General features: G+C 38.2%; 1 protein-coding gene across 1 annotated transcript in view; it reads left to right on the top strand.

Moving 5' to 3' along the window:
* grin2aa (glutamate receptor, ionotropic, N-methyl D-aspartate 2A, a) overlaps nt 1–17823 on the top strand; it is a 197798-nt gene that overhangs the window by 8815 nt on the left and 171160 nt on the right. The window contains exon 2 of the mRNA XM_004071747.5: nt 453–923. Coding sequence (XP_004071795.2) covers nt 456–923 — 468 coding nt within the window. The 5' untranslated portion in view covers nt 453–455. The remainder of the gene's footprint in view (nt 1–452; nt 924–17823) is intronic.

Raw genomic sequence — 17823 nt, 5'->3', positions numbered from 1 at the left:
GAGCTGTACTTACTAGGTCAGATGTCGCTAAACGCTTCCTCTGAAGACGCCAACATGCTCCTGTCACTCACAGTTATCTACGTTCAGACACAGAATCCACTTTAAAGCGTACCTTTACACTACTCCTAAGTAAAGACTGCAAGTCAAGAGATTACTCTAAATAAATTTGTGTTTGCTGCTCAAATGTTCTGAGTCATCTTTCCCGAGCAGTCGTGACCAGAAAATACAGACTTATTGGCTGTCTTTTTTTTATCTCAGCCTCTGCAAATTGCTCCCAAGGTTATCCTCCTTTTTGCAAAGTTTGTGTTTACCCAAATTTCTTCTCAAGAAGTTCTTTAACGTTAAAGTATTAAGAAGTTGTTTCTCGAGCACTTTAGAGCTCCACACTTCTTGTGCCTCCTTCACGTTAACATCTGTCGTCACCTGTTTTTTTTGTCACTCTTTCCATGCAGGGGATGAAGTGGTTCTTAATCATGTTTGCTCGCAGCATACGGAGCAAGAGGAGGAGCAGAAAGAGTAACAGTGGTGCGCTGCTCTCCTTGGCCCTCTTGGTGGTGTTGACCTGGACGGGTGACCCTGCCATGGCTCAAAAGCGAACTGGCTCGGAAAAGGTGCCGGTGCTGAACATTGCGGTGATCCTGGGCCGCACACGGTACATCTCCGACCGGGACATCCGGGCTCTGTGGAGCAAGGAGGACCCCATCGACGTCAACGTGGTCACTCTGCTGGTCAACGAAACCGACCCGAAAAGTATCATCAACCACATGTGCGACCTGATGTCGGGGACAAAGATCCACGGCGTGGTTTTTGGGGATGGCACTGACCAAGAAGCCATTGCCCAGATTTTGGATTTTATTTCCTCGCAGACACTCATACCCATTCTGGGCATTCATGGGGGCTCGTCCATGATCATGGCAGACAAGGTACGTCGGACGGGTTGAATGTGTGTGTGGAGATTTCTAGGAAGACAAATGATGAAAGAATGAGTGCAGAGATTCAGATGGATGGCATTGCAAGGTATGGATGTGTAGCATCATGGTTGATACATAAAATACATGTTAATTGTAAATTATCAATTTGCTTTGCTGTGAGGAATGCAACTAAAGTTGAGATAATTAAAGAACACACAGATACTGCAGACAGATGCAATGCAGAGGAACAAGAGGGTAGGAGGATGGGGTAAGTACAGAAAAGTGTTGGAGTTGTGCATACACATGAAACAAATGGAGTACAAAACGAACAAAAATATGTTGGCAAAGGGAAGGAACTATAAGGAGAGTGGGTTTTGTGATATGCACTGCTTGGTCCAGTGATCTGCTTTATGTAAAATTCTCATTCATTGTGGAAGAAGTTTGATTGGTTACCTCGTTTGAATAGGCAATGGCTCCTTGCATGCCAATCACTTAAAACCTTGAATGGAAATAAATTAATGGTGCATGATTGTACCGCTGTGTGTGTGTGTGTGTGTGGGTGTGTGTGTGTGTCAGAGCTGAGCTTCTGCAATTCATCATATTCACAATGGAAATATGCTTCTATGGGTTATTTGCTCAGAAGATCAAAGAGAGCTTACTCACATATTAAGGAAAATTTTCAACTGTAGTCAAAATGTTGCAATTTAAAAGAGACACCAAAAGTAAAAAAAAAAAAAAAACATTTGTCTGAAATGAAAGAGATGAAAGTGAGAAGTAGGTCAGTAAAATGTATCTGGGGAAGTAGGAAGATGTTATGTCATATTATAGATGTCTTGAATTAAGTAATGCCTCTAGGGATTAGAAAGGGCAGCCTCTATTTTAAGAGAATGTCATCCAGGTGCAGAACTTGTAACGCTAAAACTCACCATGGATCCTTCTCAACAGGAAAGCAATGTGTGGCTCATAAAGACCATGAACATATGGTTTATTAATCACCCAAAAATAATTTAAAAGCCACAAAGTGCGAGTGCTGAGAGCACCCCATTTAAGTTCTGAATACGTAAAATATTGAAAGTTTGAAGGCAAGCAGCCATGCTAATTGCTATTTGCTAAAATAGTTGAAGCGAGTGAAAGCAGAAAGCCAGAAAGCTTATTGTCATTCAAAAAGCACTGCTAATGATAAATGAGGAATGGTGATTGATGTAAGTTAAACATTAAACAGTTAATTAGCAAAACAAACGTTAAAATAAAAGCTCCAAAAGGCCTTGTTAGCATGCTAAACGGGTTAGGTCAATCCCTCATGTCAAATTAGCTGTGATATTCTTTAAAAAACAGAATAATGTCATCAATGAAAAAAGTACAAAGTATCAAAGTAACACATAACTCTCCTAAAGGAAAAAAGGCCATGCATTTCTAAAATGACTAGTGTAAGGCTAGTTGCTAACGTAGCCAAAGTTTAACATTATTGACTAAAAAGAATTGAATAAAAGTAACCTTAGCTTATTAATATTTAATAAAAATTGATTTATACCATGGTCCAGATAAATACTCTATTCTGATTGGCTGCTGGGTGTGGATTAAAAAGTGATCATGGACAGTTACAAAGTTGGGGAGACCGGGGACAGTTGTAAGTAAGTAAGTGTGAGTAAGTCATCAAATTCACACTGTGCATGCTAAATTTAGTCCCTAGCCTGCAAAGGAAAAATAACTGTCTTCCAGCAAACAAAGCTACATTTAAAAGTATTTTTGAGGTGAGAAAGTACGTTTTTAATTTAAAACTTTTTTGTAATTACACAGCTTGCTTTATAGTTGAACTTATCAAACATGTATTATGTTAATTATATGAATTTTTAGCTTTCTTTCAGTCAAGTTGGGTGTTGTAATGTTTTGGCTTTTAGCCGTATTGTGAGCTTCTTCCTCAATAATGCACTTTAGGGCAGTTGTAACACACCTTCATGGGGCAGTCTTAACAGTTTGGGAAATGTTTCAATTGACCCTATTAAAAGTTTACAACATTTATGAGTGGATTTTAATTAAAGTATTCTTTTTTTTGGTTGTAATTAATCAATGGCAAAACTGTATGGCATTTACCAGTTACACTTTTGATTCTATAAAGCAAGGACTAAGTTAAAAGAACAGGGATCAAGCTTCAACTGCTCGATTAAAGTGTCTATGGGCTACTCTAAAAGATAGCAACATAGTGGGTGATTCATGGATGACAATGAAATCTGGAAAGACCATATCAATATATTACATACCTACTGTACCATGATAAAGACAGGACCTGCAGCGGCAGCAACTGCAAACAATATACAAGCTATATTCCAGTGTTGTGGCATTTGGCCATTTAATCCAGCCACATTTAAGAAATGGGATTTTGCACCTTCACAACTAACAGATCGCCCAGGTCAAGCTTTTCAAATCACTACTTCAGATACTAACCAAGCTTGTGCCACAATTGCCCCTCAGAGGCTACTGCTCCAACTGCTCAGCAAGCTTTCGCTCCATCCAGCAACCAAGGAACTGCTCAGGAGTGCCATTCAACAGTCACCACTGTCTATCTGACACTGACTAGAAACATACAACCACCCTCACACATGCCCACATGTTCACCTATTTAAGACTTCATAGGCTAGAATATATTTGAAAATTATTTTTACTTTTTTAATCTTTGTGTTTGATAAACACTAGTTATTGGTAGTGCACACCTCTTTTTTTTTGGCTATGAACAGTTTAGTCTAAAAGCGCATATAAAAAGTTTTAAACCACTTTAGTCACTTTCATGATCCTTATTTCTTAGTGTTACATTTAACCATACAGCATGTTACAACTGACCCAGACTCTGGGGTCTTTTGTAACATTTCATTTTGTTTATTGGATCTAAGCCATGCAGTGTTATAGAGGCAAACTCTACATCACTTATTAGCAGACTTATGATGCTAGATTGTGTTGAAGTTTAAAAACTCCTAGTTAAAAAAGCTTTAAGTTAGAGACAGAAGTGTAAAAATTGTAACAACTGTCCCCGGTCTCCCCTTCACCTAAAAAAAAAGTTCCGCTCACACCCCCCAAATGTTGCATATCACTGCACTGGCTTCTTTGAAACAAACGTTTACTTTACCATCTGGACAAAAACAAGCGGTAAAAGGTGAACTTTCTCTCTGAACTGATTTAACCTATCGTGACAAACAACGTATATATATATTGCTTTCCTTTGCCTCTGCAGGAAAGGTCTGTAACCATGACAATGTGCCGCATCACATATCAAATACTCTACTTTTTGAAAAAACAATTAACCTGATAAAATAATAAAAATAAAATACTAAGTGGAGGATGGTTCAGGCTTCCATGAATTTCAGATAATGTTGGCCATCATCCCTTACATAACTGCCAGAATTGTGTAGGCAAATACTTAATTTGTTAAAATGACTTAAAAACAAACAAAGAAAATGAAAGCAAAAGCTTGCAAAGACAATGAAATCAACTAATAAATGCTAAAAATATTTAGGGAAAAGCTAAAAAGGATTTTAAAAAAGCTGAACGTTGCTGAATCATTCAAAAAGACAATGAAGTAAAACTAGTAGTGTTACATTAAAAAGTGTTACTAAAGGTAGCAATGCAAAAAATCCTACCTGGAACAAAAAAAAGCAACCAGAGGATCTGACTAAATTATTTGAAGAAAATCCTTAATTGGCAAGCAAAGATTAACTTTACTAAAATATTTTTTTTTTTAATATTTGCTAAAACTAACAATAAAAGATTTAGATAACTAAAGTATTACATTGCAACAAAACAGGAACAGGCAAAAACAAAAAGCAGGGTTTGATCCCAAAAATAGGACAAACTTTCCATAAAGCTTAGACTGCAATAGGAGTTTTTAAAGAACAAAATAACTTGATCATTTTTTATTCATTTAAATATTCCTATTTATAAGTGTAACTGCTCAGTTCAAAACTCTAATGAAGGATTCAACGTGTTTTTTCAAATCATTTTAATACATGTATTAATGTTGATTAAAATATTATTATTACAAAAAAAATTAAAAAAGCAGGCAATCTAGGATGTTACTTTACCTCTCTGGACTGTAAGGTAGAAAAAAAAAAACAGATCCTATATCTCCATCATCGTTGTGCGCTTCTTGTACAGTTTACAATCTGGTAACCCTGGCCAGGGATGAGTGCATTCATTGCTCCCTGTGATACTTTTGCCTGTGAACATATTGCACGCTTTGACACAGTTGGAACACATACAACCTCTCACAGCTGGGGCTCTCTCCGACTGACACCCATCTGAACGTGGAGCTCTCTGGAGCACTGTTTGTCAGCGACCCGCAGACACCTTGTCTGCTGCTGACTGACTCCTCTCTCATCTGTCCGGTCTCACTTGGACATTTTGAGTTTCACTCTCCCTCTCTATTGTTGAAGTAATAAAAATAAGAATAAAAAGCAAAAAGTTTTAGAGGACGATGGAAAAACTGCTAAAAGAATAAGAACAAAATTTCATCAATCCATTTGCCACACAACCACCACAGATATTACCTACAACTAGGGGTGTAACGAATAATTGACTTAATCGATTTCTGTTCCTACAATCCAACCAGATTGATGTGTCTGAGGCAAGTTGTTAATTGAATTGACCTTAACATTATAAAATCATTTCCAAAGGTCAGTGAATCGTACAGAATTTGATTGTGTATCCCTTGTGCTATCCTAGGCACTTTAACATTGGGAGTTGGGTCATCTAGACCCACTAGACAGTGCGCTGAACCTTTTTTCTTCAATGATTTGTTAATTTCACTGGTGGCCATGGATTACATGAAATCCTCTCTACCTTTATCCACCTTTGTCGTGGTAGGGAGAACATATCAATGTAAGGGTGGGGTCATATGATAGCACAACGGTTAAAATGAACCAATTTCGACAATAAATCGTATCATCATCTGCAATTCATGATATGAATCGTCATAGATCCGAATTGTACACCCCTACCTACAACACTTTGATGAGTCATTACATTGTGTTAAGTTTGATTCTTAGAAAGAACCTTGGCATAACTCCAAAGTAGAAATGATACAGGGTTGAATTTGCCTTGCTACTAATGATTTTTTACATCAACATGTTTGGTATCTCTCCTCACTGCTCAAGCCTCAGTTAGGCTACTTACTTGATGATATATGTTTTTCAAATCTCTGTTATTTCATAGGAAATCCTTAGATTTTGATTGGTCCAGCATCTCATCCAACTGGTGTTCTTTCATGGATTCATATTGTATTTTGTCTATCTTCAAGAGTAATTTACAAATTCCTCACAGTTACCATAGTAATGGTATATTGATCCTGTATGTTGTAATGAGGGATACGTATTTGAAGATGAGGGTAGAAAAGGGAGAATAGAGGAGGTGTGGAGGGTGAGTGGAGGGATGAAGGGTCAGGGATAATCCCTAATCTTGACCAGGATGGGGGCGATCTCAAGTGGAAGAAGATTACCGACTGCTCCTTTCATTTCAGGGGGCATACATGCTTGACAGTAATCTCACTCCAATGTGTTTTCTGCTGTGTCAAACAAAGCTAGCACTTATGGAACCACTTATCTGAAAACCAAACACTTCTTAAATCAGAAAAAAATCTGATTGTTGGGGTAACAGAGACTGGATTTTCTGCTTCCTTACTACTCCTTCCTTCACAGCGGGGGAAGCATTTAAGCAAAAAGTGTCTGTCAAACAAAATACTTCTTGGTTGTGTTATAAACAATCAGGAATTTCCCATAATGCATCCCCCCCCCCCCCCTTTTGTACAGTGCGTTCCTTCAACTTCGATTTAAAGGTTTGTAATGGCGGAGTCACAGTCTTGTTCTATTCAAATTTTTCATATTCCACATGTGAAATATGAGGAGAAGCTTGCCCCCAATGACTCAGCATGTTGTTCATGTCTTGCCTCAGATGAGTGTTTGAACTGTTGTGTTCAAGATTCCTCTTTGTTTATATGCTGCAGTGGACTTTAAATGCACTACACTAAAACTCCACTCCATTTTATGCACGGTGTCCTTTACACTTGGAGTCCAAGTGATTGATCTCAATGGAATTGGGAATAATTGAATTAATAAAAACTGAATCTGAATTTGTTTATTTTATTTCAAGCAATTTAAAAAAAGAGAAAACAAATGAATACAAAAAACAAACAAACACCCCTCTCACCTTCCGCGGGTGGTTGCTCACACAAGCTCGGGTCCTCTACCAGAGGCCTGGGAGCTTGAGGGTCCTTAGCTAAGATACTTGAGGGTATCTTAGCTGTTCCTAGCACTGCGCTTTTCTGGACTGAGGGGTCTGAGGTCTTTCCAGGTATCTGTTGTAGCCACTCCTTCAGCTTGGGGGTTACTGCCCCGAGTGCTCCAATTACCACAGACACCACTGTCACCTTCACTTTCCATGCTTTCTCCAGTTCTTCTTTGAGTCCCCGGTATTTCCCCAGTTTCTCATGTTCCTTCTTCCTGATGTTCCCATCGCTTGGCACTGCCACATCCACCACAACGGCTTTCCTCTGTTCTTTATCCACCACTACAATGTCTGGTTGATTCACTATTACCATCCTATCACTCTGGATCTGGAAGTCCCACAGGATCTTTGCCCTTTCATTCTCTACCACTTTCGGAGGTGTTTCCCATTTTGACTTTGGGGTTTCCAGTCCATATTCTACACACGTTTCTGTATATTATTCTAACCACTTGATTGTGGCACTCTGTGTATGCTTTCCCTGCAAGCATCTTACACCCTGCAGTTATGTGCTGGATTGTTTCAGGAACCTCTTTTCACAGTCTCCACCTTCTTGTCTGGCATATTAGATCTGAGCCTCCATGGCTCTGGTGCTCAGGGCTTGTTCCTAAGATCCCAGGATGAGTGCTTCAGTGCTGAGCCTGATGTATTAATGCATCTTGGCTGTTTAATCCTGGATAGTGGCTTCCACACTCACTGGTCATTGGCCTCCTTCCTTGCCGCTAGCATACAGTCTCAGGGTGCTGGATTTGGGATGGAACCCTCCATTTATGGTGAGAAGCTTTAGTGTCTTATCATCCATGGTCTCTCTTCCTTTGGTCCCACCTTCTACGCATCAGGTAAAAGCCAGAGGAGTAGTGACCCACAATCGGAATAAATTGTTTACATGCACCACGACTGGTTCAACAATCGGCATAACCCACCCATATTGATCGGAAGGAAATTTTGATCCGAATAAGTGTGATCGGGTCAGAGTATTACGAACGGTGTGTTAACATGATGCATTTTTATTCCGATCAGGAGTTTAATTCCGATTACATTTGTCCACGTAACCACTGTTGTTGTCTTTTGTGTACTTCTTTAGGCGACTGCTCAAGGGCAAGAGCCTTTAGCCTTTGGCAGTTTCGAGTGCTTCAAGTATGGGCATCTGGCTGTATCTCTTAGGCAATTGCTTTTTCATTGCACCTCTGTCAGCTGACTCACTTTCCTACGAGCTGCCTTGATATTGGCTTCCAACCATTGCTTCCATGGTGGGAATTGTTTTCTCCCATGGCTATTTTTATAGTCAAGTATTTCAAGGATCCCTGGTGCTGAAGTGTAAACCAGTTTATTGATTTCTGTGATTGTTGTGGTAGGAATTGCCCTCAATGCTTCATTCAGCGTTTCCAGAAAACCTTCAGGTGGTACTCCACTTAACTGTGGTAGTCGGGGGTGCCTGGTGTTCATTCTAGACATGATTTTGTGTTTCAGGTCAGTTGCTGCCTTGCTCAGCATAACGGTAATTATTGGGGCTGTGTTTTCAAGTTATGGTTGGGAGTGTGGAACAGCCTCCTCTCTGACCTGTTCTGGTACTGCTGTTGCATTTGTGTTTTATATATACACACACACACAAATACACATATAAATGATGCCCTTGTATATTACACGTGATTTACCTACACACTGCCTTCTGCAACATATGTCCAAGCAGCCACTCCCAATGAAAAGTTTAAGTAAAAGTGTGCTTCTGGTTTCCACATTCAGAAATGTGTGCATTTACGTTTAGCTATGCAGGTTCCTACGATTATTTCAGGCTCTATGCACAAAAGGTATGGATGTGGAAATGGCACCCCATTAATTTACAGAAGTGCCCACCAACTGGAAGTTTGATCATGTAGAATAAATGTATAATTGTGGTTTGACCCCGAATAGTTCATATATTGGAATGGAGCTGTGAAAGAAAAAGTCTGGAACAAAATTCATAAGATCTGAACCACTTTCATATTTCATACCAACTGTAGTTGGCGTTCATGTGCTAGTAAACAATAGCATAAGAAGAAACCCCTCACTGCTTGTCCAGTGTGAACACCATGAGCGTTCAAGAACATGCATCTGGCATTGGACGCATTCTTGAATATGCGTCCAATGCCAGATGTGAACATAGCTTTTTTATTTGCACTAACTTACAGTACATGATACATTAAATCCATCAAATATTTATTTTGTCAACTACAGTTTGGTTAATTGCTTGAAAGGTAATTGGGAAAAGCAATTTTAAAATTCCACCCCTATTGTGTTTTACTTAACCTTTTTTAGATATTTACAGTCTTTGTGCAAAAATCTATTATTCACTCACATTTCAAAGCTATTTGTTTTAAATTTGAATCTTAAGTTGATTTAAATAGTGAACCTTTGAATTGAAATGAATTGATTTAGGAGTCTGACCTCAGTTCTACTTGATGGGGGAGTGGTCACCACTCTTGAGAAAATCCTGCATGGTCCAAGTTCCAATTGGGTTATTTCTGTGTGGAATTTGCATGTTCTCCAGTGTAATATGTGGATTTTCTCCAGACACTCAGAATTATTCTAATGCTCCAAAAACATGCTTCATTGGTCCAGGTCAATATTGTAACTGTGATTTAGTTCTTGATCTACTTACCTGGTTAAGTTAAGGCTAAAAACAAATTCTGCTTGCACATCAAGTTGCACCATTTCCATGGCAACTGCCAGTGCAAACTCCAAGTGCTGTATTGTTCAAAAAAGTATGCAGACTCCTTTGCCACATCCTGCCCCTCTGTCAATCCTCTTCTTCATCCACCTCTTTAATTCTATGGTGTTTATTAGATGAATGTTGCGATATCTTCCTGTGTTTGTTCTTTCCTGCATCTTTCAGCCTTCGCTGAATAATGCACATTTGTCTACATTGAAAGGAATACATTATTATTTAACAGGCATCGAATGATCTTTCCTTGCTGCCACATAAGCATTTTAAGCAGAATGGATCCTGTTTGCAACATTTCTGCGTACTTTGAAGCCCTTCTTTCATTTGCATGTTTGATAAATGTTAAGAAGTTGTTTGTCTGCAAGTGTTTTTGATTTAAAAGGTTGACATTTTTGTTTTGTTTACTTGCTGGGTGTAATTTAGAAAGACTGAGCCACCTTTCTCATTGCCATTGAGTCACTTTGGTGCCAATCAACTTGCTCAAAGGTCGTTAGTGGCTGCTCGAACAGTCTGGGTCGAGTTTTCTAAAGTTTCTTCACAAAGTTCCTTCCAAAATGTCTTGCATCATCATCATCTGATGCTTCCTGCTGCAGTAGGTTGCACACAGCATATTTTAAAGTAATTGCCTGTTTGAATGAGATGTTCAAGGTGGAGTGGTGGAGCTACAATATTTTATATGGGGGGACAGGAGGGAGGCAGAATACTCTGGAGGGGTGGCAAGGGTATTGAAGGCTGTTTCAAATGAAAGAATCAAAGATTTGTAATTCAAACAGTTTTATTATTCTTTTTTGACAATAATATTGAAACAGCTGTTCTTTTAGCAGAGGTAAAGCTTAGAGTCTTGTATTGATGGCTTCTTTATCTTTGTCAATAATAATGGACTTAAAAATTGGGAGGGGCAAAGCTTTTTGCAGAGGGGGCAGCTGGCCCCATTGCCCCCCCTGTAGCTCTCCCCCTGCAAACACAGGATTTACTTATTGTTGTTTCAATTTAAAGAAATAAATCATTAGCATGATTTGATGATTTGATGCCTTTATTTTTCCTATGTGGCCATTTCACACATTCCCAGACGATCTTAGCAATTCAACCCCAGAGCAATTTAAAAACTGACACATCATCTGCACAGGCCGATTAATTAATTATTCTGCAACAAATGAATGGATTTTGTGTCTGGTGCAGAGCAAAGCCTTCTTATTCTCCACTTCTAATTGAAGGGTAAGCCTGAGACTTCTAAATGAGTCATTAAACAGCCACCGCCACCTGTAGCTCTCAGGCTGCAGTTCAAAGGCACTACGTCAGGGACAAAATTAAAGCTGTATATTTAATAAAGGTAGATGCTTCTCTGGATGCAAACAAGTCAGTTCCTAATCAGAAAATCAGATTCCTATCATTATATTCTTTTAGAGGGATCATTACAATTGGAAAGCTGCTCCACAGCTCATGTTTTTGTATTTAGTAATTTGAAGCCTTCTTTTAGAGGTACAGTAACTCAGTGGTGTCTCTACAGCAAAATGTTTCGTTTTCATTGGGTTGGAGGTTTTACTCATTTAACCCTTTAACACCAGAGATGTTGCAGGTGACACCAAAATTACACCTGCTCTTTGATGTAGCGTAACTCATCGACCGTTTACACGATCAACAGAAATCAGTGACGCAAAGAATTGCAGCTTTTTATATCTGCTTTGCACCGATACATTACGGTACATGGAAAAAAAAGGCAGTGCTGGAGTTAAAGTATCAAATTCAGAACAGAAGTTTGGAGCTTGGTTTTATCTACTCCTCTGTTCAAAGAAGCAGTGGCAACGTGAAAATTGTACCTAACTGCAATCTGTTTTGAGAACAAAAACATCTAAAACCCCATTGCTATATATTCATACAAATTCATCAATGAGTTCATGAAGTCTCCACACAGGACAGTAATCCATATATAAGACAATAATGCCAGCGAACAATCCACACTATATAATCATAAAATTCCTGATATTTGCACACAAAATTCAACGACTTGTTTCAACCATTGAACTGTGCGATGTTAACTTGTACATAAACCGTATTTGTCGTGAAAGCACGTCTCAGTTATTACATCCCAATCTGTGACTGACTGGTCATAGTGGCTTTCAAAGTCCTGCTCCTATTGTTTAAGGGACCCACATTTGCCAACCATCATAACTCAATGTTTCCATTCAGCTAATTAAATGCCAACATATGGTATGTTCAGTCTGTGGCAGTAGTTGCGTAATTTACAGATCAATAACCCAAATGCTTGATCAGTCCCTACGACTACCGCTTCTTATGTTTAGAAGTTTAGTCTGAAATTTTTACAATTAATTTGTTTGTTTCTCGCCTTTTATCAGCTAACCACACTCACCTCATGCAATTGGCAGCATAATAGATTTGTGGCTATGATGCTTTGATCAGATGACATGATTCAACCCTCCCTGTTGTCTCCCCCAGGCGGTCCAATTACTCGCATGCACCACAGCTCTGTGCCGTTTGTTGCTCGAGTCAGATCAGACTGAGAGGCGGGGAGGGAAACCGACAGAGTGGATAACATTTCTACGATAGCATGGATGATTCTGGCCAATTACTGTGTGGAGGTGTTTGCTTTTGTTTGACTTAAATCCTGCCGTCAATAGAGAAGAGCATCTTCAGCCTGATCAGACCTCTATCTCACACTTGTTCGCATATAACTGAGTTTATGTGTCAAAATTGGGCACAAATGGTGTTTATGTGGGCAGGCGTTATCAATACTTTCAGTACTAAAGTAATTTGTGCCTCTTTAATTAGCTGAAGAGTGAGAAAGCCGGCTGTAATGGCATCGCTGGGGTGTCATCAGGTGTCCTATTACGACTAAATCTCTGTCTTCAATCAGATTCCCATGGTGACAATTGTCTGATCCCGTGGCTTTTTACACTTAGCTTGGAGTGTTTGTGTACATAAGTGTGTATGTGACCACAAACACACAGAAAAAGGAACCTAATTGTGTGGGTATACGTGGCTCTCCTTCATGTCTGTGAGTGTATTATTCCAGTTCAAGATGCAGCTGTCATGCGAATGAGGAATGGCCTTTCACTTCTCAAAAGGAAATCGATTTAGATGAATATATGGGACTGGAGGAAATAGAGCTGTTAGTCAGGACAGTGAGTTTATTCTTTCTTATTTATTCTTCTCCCACCGCTGTCCAGCTGTCCTTGATGTATAAGCACCTAAGTATTGGGAATTTGTTTTGTAATTCAATCAAAAAAGTGAGCTAAGACCATGTCATTGTTTTGCAAGTCACAAGCAAGTCTCAGATCTATATCCTCAAGTTCAAGTCAAATATCCTAAACTATCTCCATATAACAAAACGCAGTTTACTTACCATGTTGTCAGTGGAACACTAAAGTGAGTTTACAGTCTAACTGATTTAACTGCAGCTAACAGTTACTTGGCCAATAAGGCAGCATCAGCTTTCAATACTTACCTTTGTCTGTGCTACCTCAAATGTTACAGAAAAACACAAAGAGAGACTGATCTACTGTAAGTCAACATACTGGGGTATGCTGGCATTTGGAAAGTAGCAAGTCTTTTTGGGTCAAAAGGCCCATATCAAAGTGAAGTCACAAGTTACTGGTGTTAAAGTCTAAGTAGCAAAACCTTGTACATTTTCCTGTACATTTTGTCAAGTTGAGTCTAAAGTCATGACTTGAGTCCTATTCAAGTCATGTGACTTGTCCACATATCTCTACAACAGCAAATATATATAATATAAAATGTTTAATTAAAGGAAAAAGAAGATTACCTACTATTCAGTGTTCATCAGTTGAAAACATGAAAGATTTGCTAGGATTGTTTGTGTATGCATTGCTAACATATTAGGCTTGCTACGAGAAAAATTAGCAAGCGCTGTTTTGCAATACAATGGATTTTTTTTTATTTAGCACATTTTTCACCATTTAAATTTTTTTATAATGAGATACAAACAACACCGTTAAAAAAAAAAACATGGATGAAAGGTGGTTTTGTTAGCCCTGTTTTTTGCGCACATTTAGCTGTGATGAATCTGTTTAATAAGAGCTTCTATGGTGTTTTTCAGCAGTGAATCTATATATAATTATATAAAATATAATAAAATATCCAAAACAAGAAATTACATGTTCCCTTGATGTCTGAAAGAGAAAAAAAAAACTGTCAAATTAAAAACAAATTGACCGTATTTGTTTTATAAAATAAGCCTAAATACCTTTAAGCCTGCAAAAAACAAAGACAAAAAAATAAAAAACAAAATAGTTAAACTGTTTAGATGCTAATTTAATGCTTTGTTAATGGTTTTGCGATGTTAAATGACCATTTCCTTTTAACTGGATATATTTTTATAAAACAAACACGGTGGGAATAAAGACCTAAAGCAGTGAGTGAGAGGTGATAGGTTGATGTTTTGCAGGGTATAATATTACCTTCTCCTGACACTCGTGCTTCTGACAGACAGACGAACCAGCTTTTCCCTCAGGCACGCTGGTGTGATAGCTTATTTGTTCACATAAATATTTTTTTTATTGCAACAAAGCCATGACACTTGGTTTCATCCATCCTGGCAATCAGATAAAGACAGTAAACTGACAGCTTGTGAAGGTGGTAATAAAGTTTAACTGGTTGGATTTGTTTTACTTCCATTCTAAAGTCCATGTGCATGAACACTGACATGCACAGGAGTTTATTAGAAAATGTGTTTGGTCTACATTAGAGTTTTAAAAAGTGTTCAAACTTCCAAAACAAAGCAGACTGCATAACAAAAGCCTGGTTGAGAATAAACCCAACCTCAAATTGCTCTCAGACTGTGTTTTTCTTCTTTAGACCTTCATCTGCATTCATACCAAGTTAAGGCTAAGGAACAAACTTCATATAAGTCCATCACTTTATGGTTGACTCTTTATTTTGGTGGCAGCCGATGCAAAAGACAGAAAACGATGTTTTAACCTAAACGGTAGATTTGATTTTGACCCCACAGAGTTTTGCAATTCAAAGAAAGTACAGGAAGTTCCCTTTTTTTGCTTTTGTCAGCAACTGATCTCACTGAGTAAGGAAGAGCTTTTCTATCTTTTTAAAGTTTACAAATGTTAAATAAAACAAGGTCAACCAACAAGGTAAAAAAAAATCAAAAGTTTTGGTTTCTTGCTGAAGATTTGGGTGTTTTGGTCCCTGTAGTTTCTCCACTATAAGGCAGCCTTGAAAGCCTTGAATTTTTTCCAAAAACAAAAGTTTGCTTTGTAACCCGAAGCGCCTTATACTGTATATGGATAGTTTCTGGGTGTGCTTACTGACGTCGAAGCACGTCAGTAAGCACACCCGGTTGTCTTTAACTTTCAAATGAATTTTAATGCCTCTCCCCCTTTAGCATGATCTGTGTTATTATATCTTTTATAATTATTTAAATGCTTTGTAATGTATGTAGCCTATTTCTTTTATCAATAGGTATTTTAATTGATTTTAATTGATCACTTTAACTACAAGAACCGTCAGGACACCATGTCCCACAATGCATTGGTTTGTAGTCATCAGGGCAGCTGGCAGTACTAAATTTCCAGCTGGGTTCGATTAGGTTGACGCCTTGCTCCAGCCTATATTATAGGGCCATTTTGTAGTGCTGTCCGAATCTACAATTCCAAAATCGAGTGCCCTAGAAATTTCCCAGAAGTCTTTGCGAAAAACCAGTGTGGATCGATGCTCACTTAATTGGTGACTTGGTGAGTATAGACCACAATGCATTGCGTCTGAACAATTTCTGCCAAAAAAAAAAGTATTTTAATGTATTTTTTAATAAACCTTCAATGTTTTTATCTTCAGAAGACAGTAGATTCATAAATGATTGTCGCAAAACGCTGATATCAATTAAATTTTAACTTTGTGAAATTGATGATGTCATATTAGCTGTTTTAAAAAAAAAGCATAATGAGCATGGTGTCTGAATGCTTTTGAAATCCAGGGCACTGCATTGTCCCGCACCATATCGTTTTTTAGTAGGTAGGGATTAGGGAGGGAAATCAGACTTAGCCACAGTAACGTTTGTTTTAGCAAAATTGGTCTGTTTTTTTTGTGTTGCAAAAAAACTTGGGAGTTACAAGTATTGTGAATACACTAACGTGGCTAATACTTTCAACGTGGCTACAAACAAGTTCTAGTTACTAGTAACTTCTACAAGTTCTAGTTCGAGATACTGTGAATGCACTGAATAAAGTCTATCTGACTGACAGACTTATGTCTCACTTTTGTCTCTCTCAAGGGGAGCCTGTAGTTAAGTGCACCGTACACCATGACATGAGTTTTAACCCTTGTGCCATCTTAGATGACCCCATCCTTATATTGACGTGTTATTCCTACCGTGACAAAGGTGGATAAAGGTGGAAAAATTTCATGTAATCCATGGACACCAGTGAAGATCACAAATCATTAAAGAAAAAAGGTTCAGAGCACTGTCTAGTGGGTCTAGATGACCCCACTCCCAACGTTAAAGTGCCTAGGATAGCACAAAGGTTACAATAGGACAGTCATTGACGTTGCTTGACCTGTATGTTTGTTGTTTTGTTTTTGTTCATTTTGAACGATCCAATTCGATCTGATTTAATGACCTAAGATCGATCCAGGACATCTTTTGCCAAAAATTCAATTAGTGTGACTTTGAGACCGGGTCCTGAACAGTGCAGTTGAAGTTTTCCAGATTCCTTTTATTTCTTGCAAGATAATCAATTGTACAATACATATGTGTACAAACAAGTAAACAAAATTAATGGCAAATTCATTTACATTTTAGTCTTATAAAGTTCAACCCACTGTTATTTTTCCATATCAAAATATTACAAAAGATTTTTTATTAGAACATTCTACTGCACTGTGTGGTCACATATCTGTGCATATTCAAAGTGTTTCCACAGGTTGGACTGGAATGGTGGCTTAACCATTTTTTGCTGCCATCACATGTGTTGTTCACTGTGATGCACTTGGTTGTTTTTATGTTATAGTAATAGTAGAATGCTTCAATCCAAATGTCAGGTTCCAATATCAATTTGATTATCGAATTATCGTAACGATTTTTTTAATAGAACAGGGTTAATCCGATTAGATTCTGCTTCAAACAGATCGATCTGGTTCAATCCTAGGAAAATAAACCGATTCATTGATAAATCATTTAACTGTTACACTCCTAATATATTCTGTTTTTACTTTAACACTAATAACTAAACAAAAATCCCCTTTTAAAAGTTTGGCAGGCCAATATGAGCTGTCCTATATATAATGTATATTATATTTAGGTTAATATTATCTTCATTTATTTTTATTTCTGTTTATTTTGGCCTATTAGTTGATGTTGCTTCATAGGCTGTAAATACAGGTCAATACAGCTTAGTTACAATCTGATATACGAGGGTGATTTAATTATTCTGCACCGTTTGGGAGATCAATCAGTGTTGCAGCACAATCTTCTTATGTCCCTCTTTGCTTTTTTTTTAAAATTACACTGCAAAAAAGTGTACTGCAGTGGGAGGTCAGAAAACACTTCAGCTTGGTCACTTACTTCAACTTAACTTTGATTTATTTTGAAAAGCAGTGGAGAAAAAGGACCTCCCAGAGTTCCTGCATTATCTGAAATAGCAAAGACAACTATAGAGAGGCTGATGAAATGTTGTGAAAAGCAGGGGGGAAAAAAGATAATTAGGTCGCGGCAGAGTAGCAAATATGGTTAAAAATAAGACAAGCGAAGGCGTATTTTTAGGTGTGGGTTTTTCATCACGGTGTCCTGACAAGCTGCTGGATGCCCTATTTTCATCTACGCAGAGATCTGTTTGAGAAGAAACCCCAGCCTTGCTCTTTCCGTCCGAGCAGGTTGTCGCAGAGCTTCTTTCACCTCATCTTTTCCTCTCATCAGCGGTTCTCATCTAATCTTGAAAATCCATCAGTCCTCGCCTCTCTCCC

Source organism: Oryzias latipes, chromosome 8, assembly GCF_053564925.1.
Source record: "Oryzias latipes strain Hd-rR chromosome 8, Olatipes_Hd-rR_3.1".
NCBI classification, from domain to species: domain Eukaryota; kingdom Metazoa; phylum Chordata; class Actinopteri; order Beloniformes; family Adrianichthyidae; genus Oryzias; species Oryzias latipes.
Note: the sequence above shows the minus strand (reverse complement) of the source record. Positions and strands in the feature narration are given on the sequence as shown.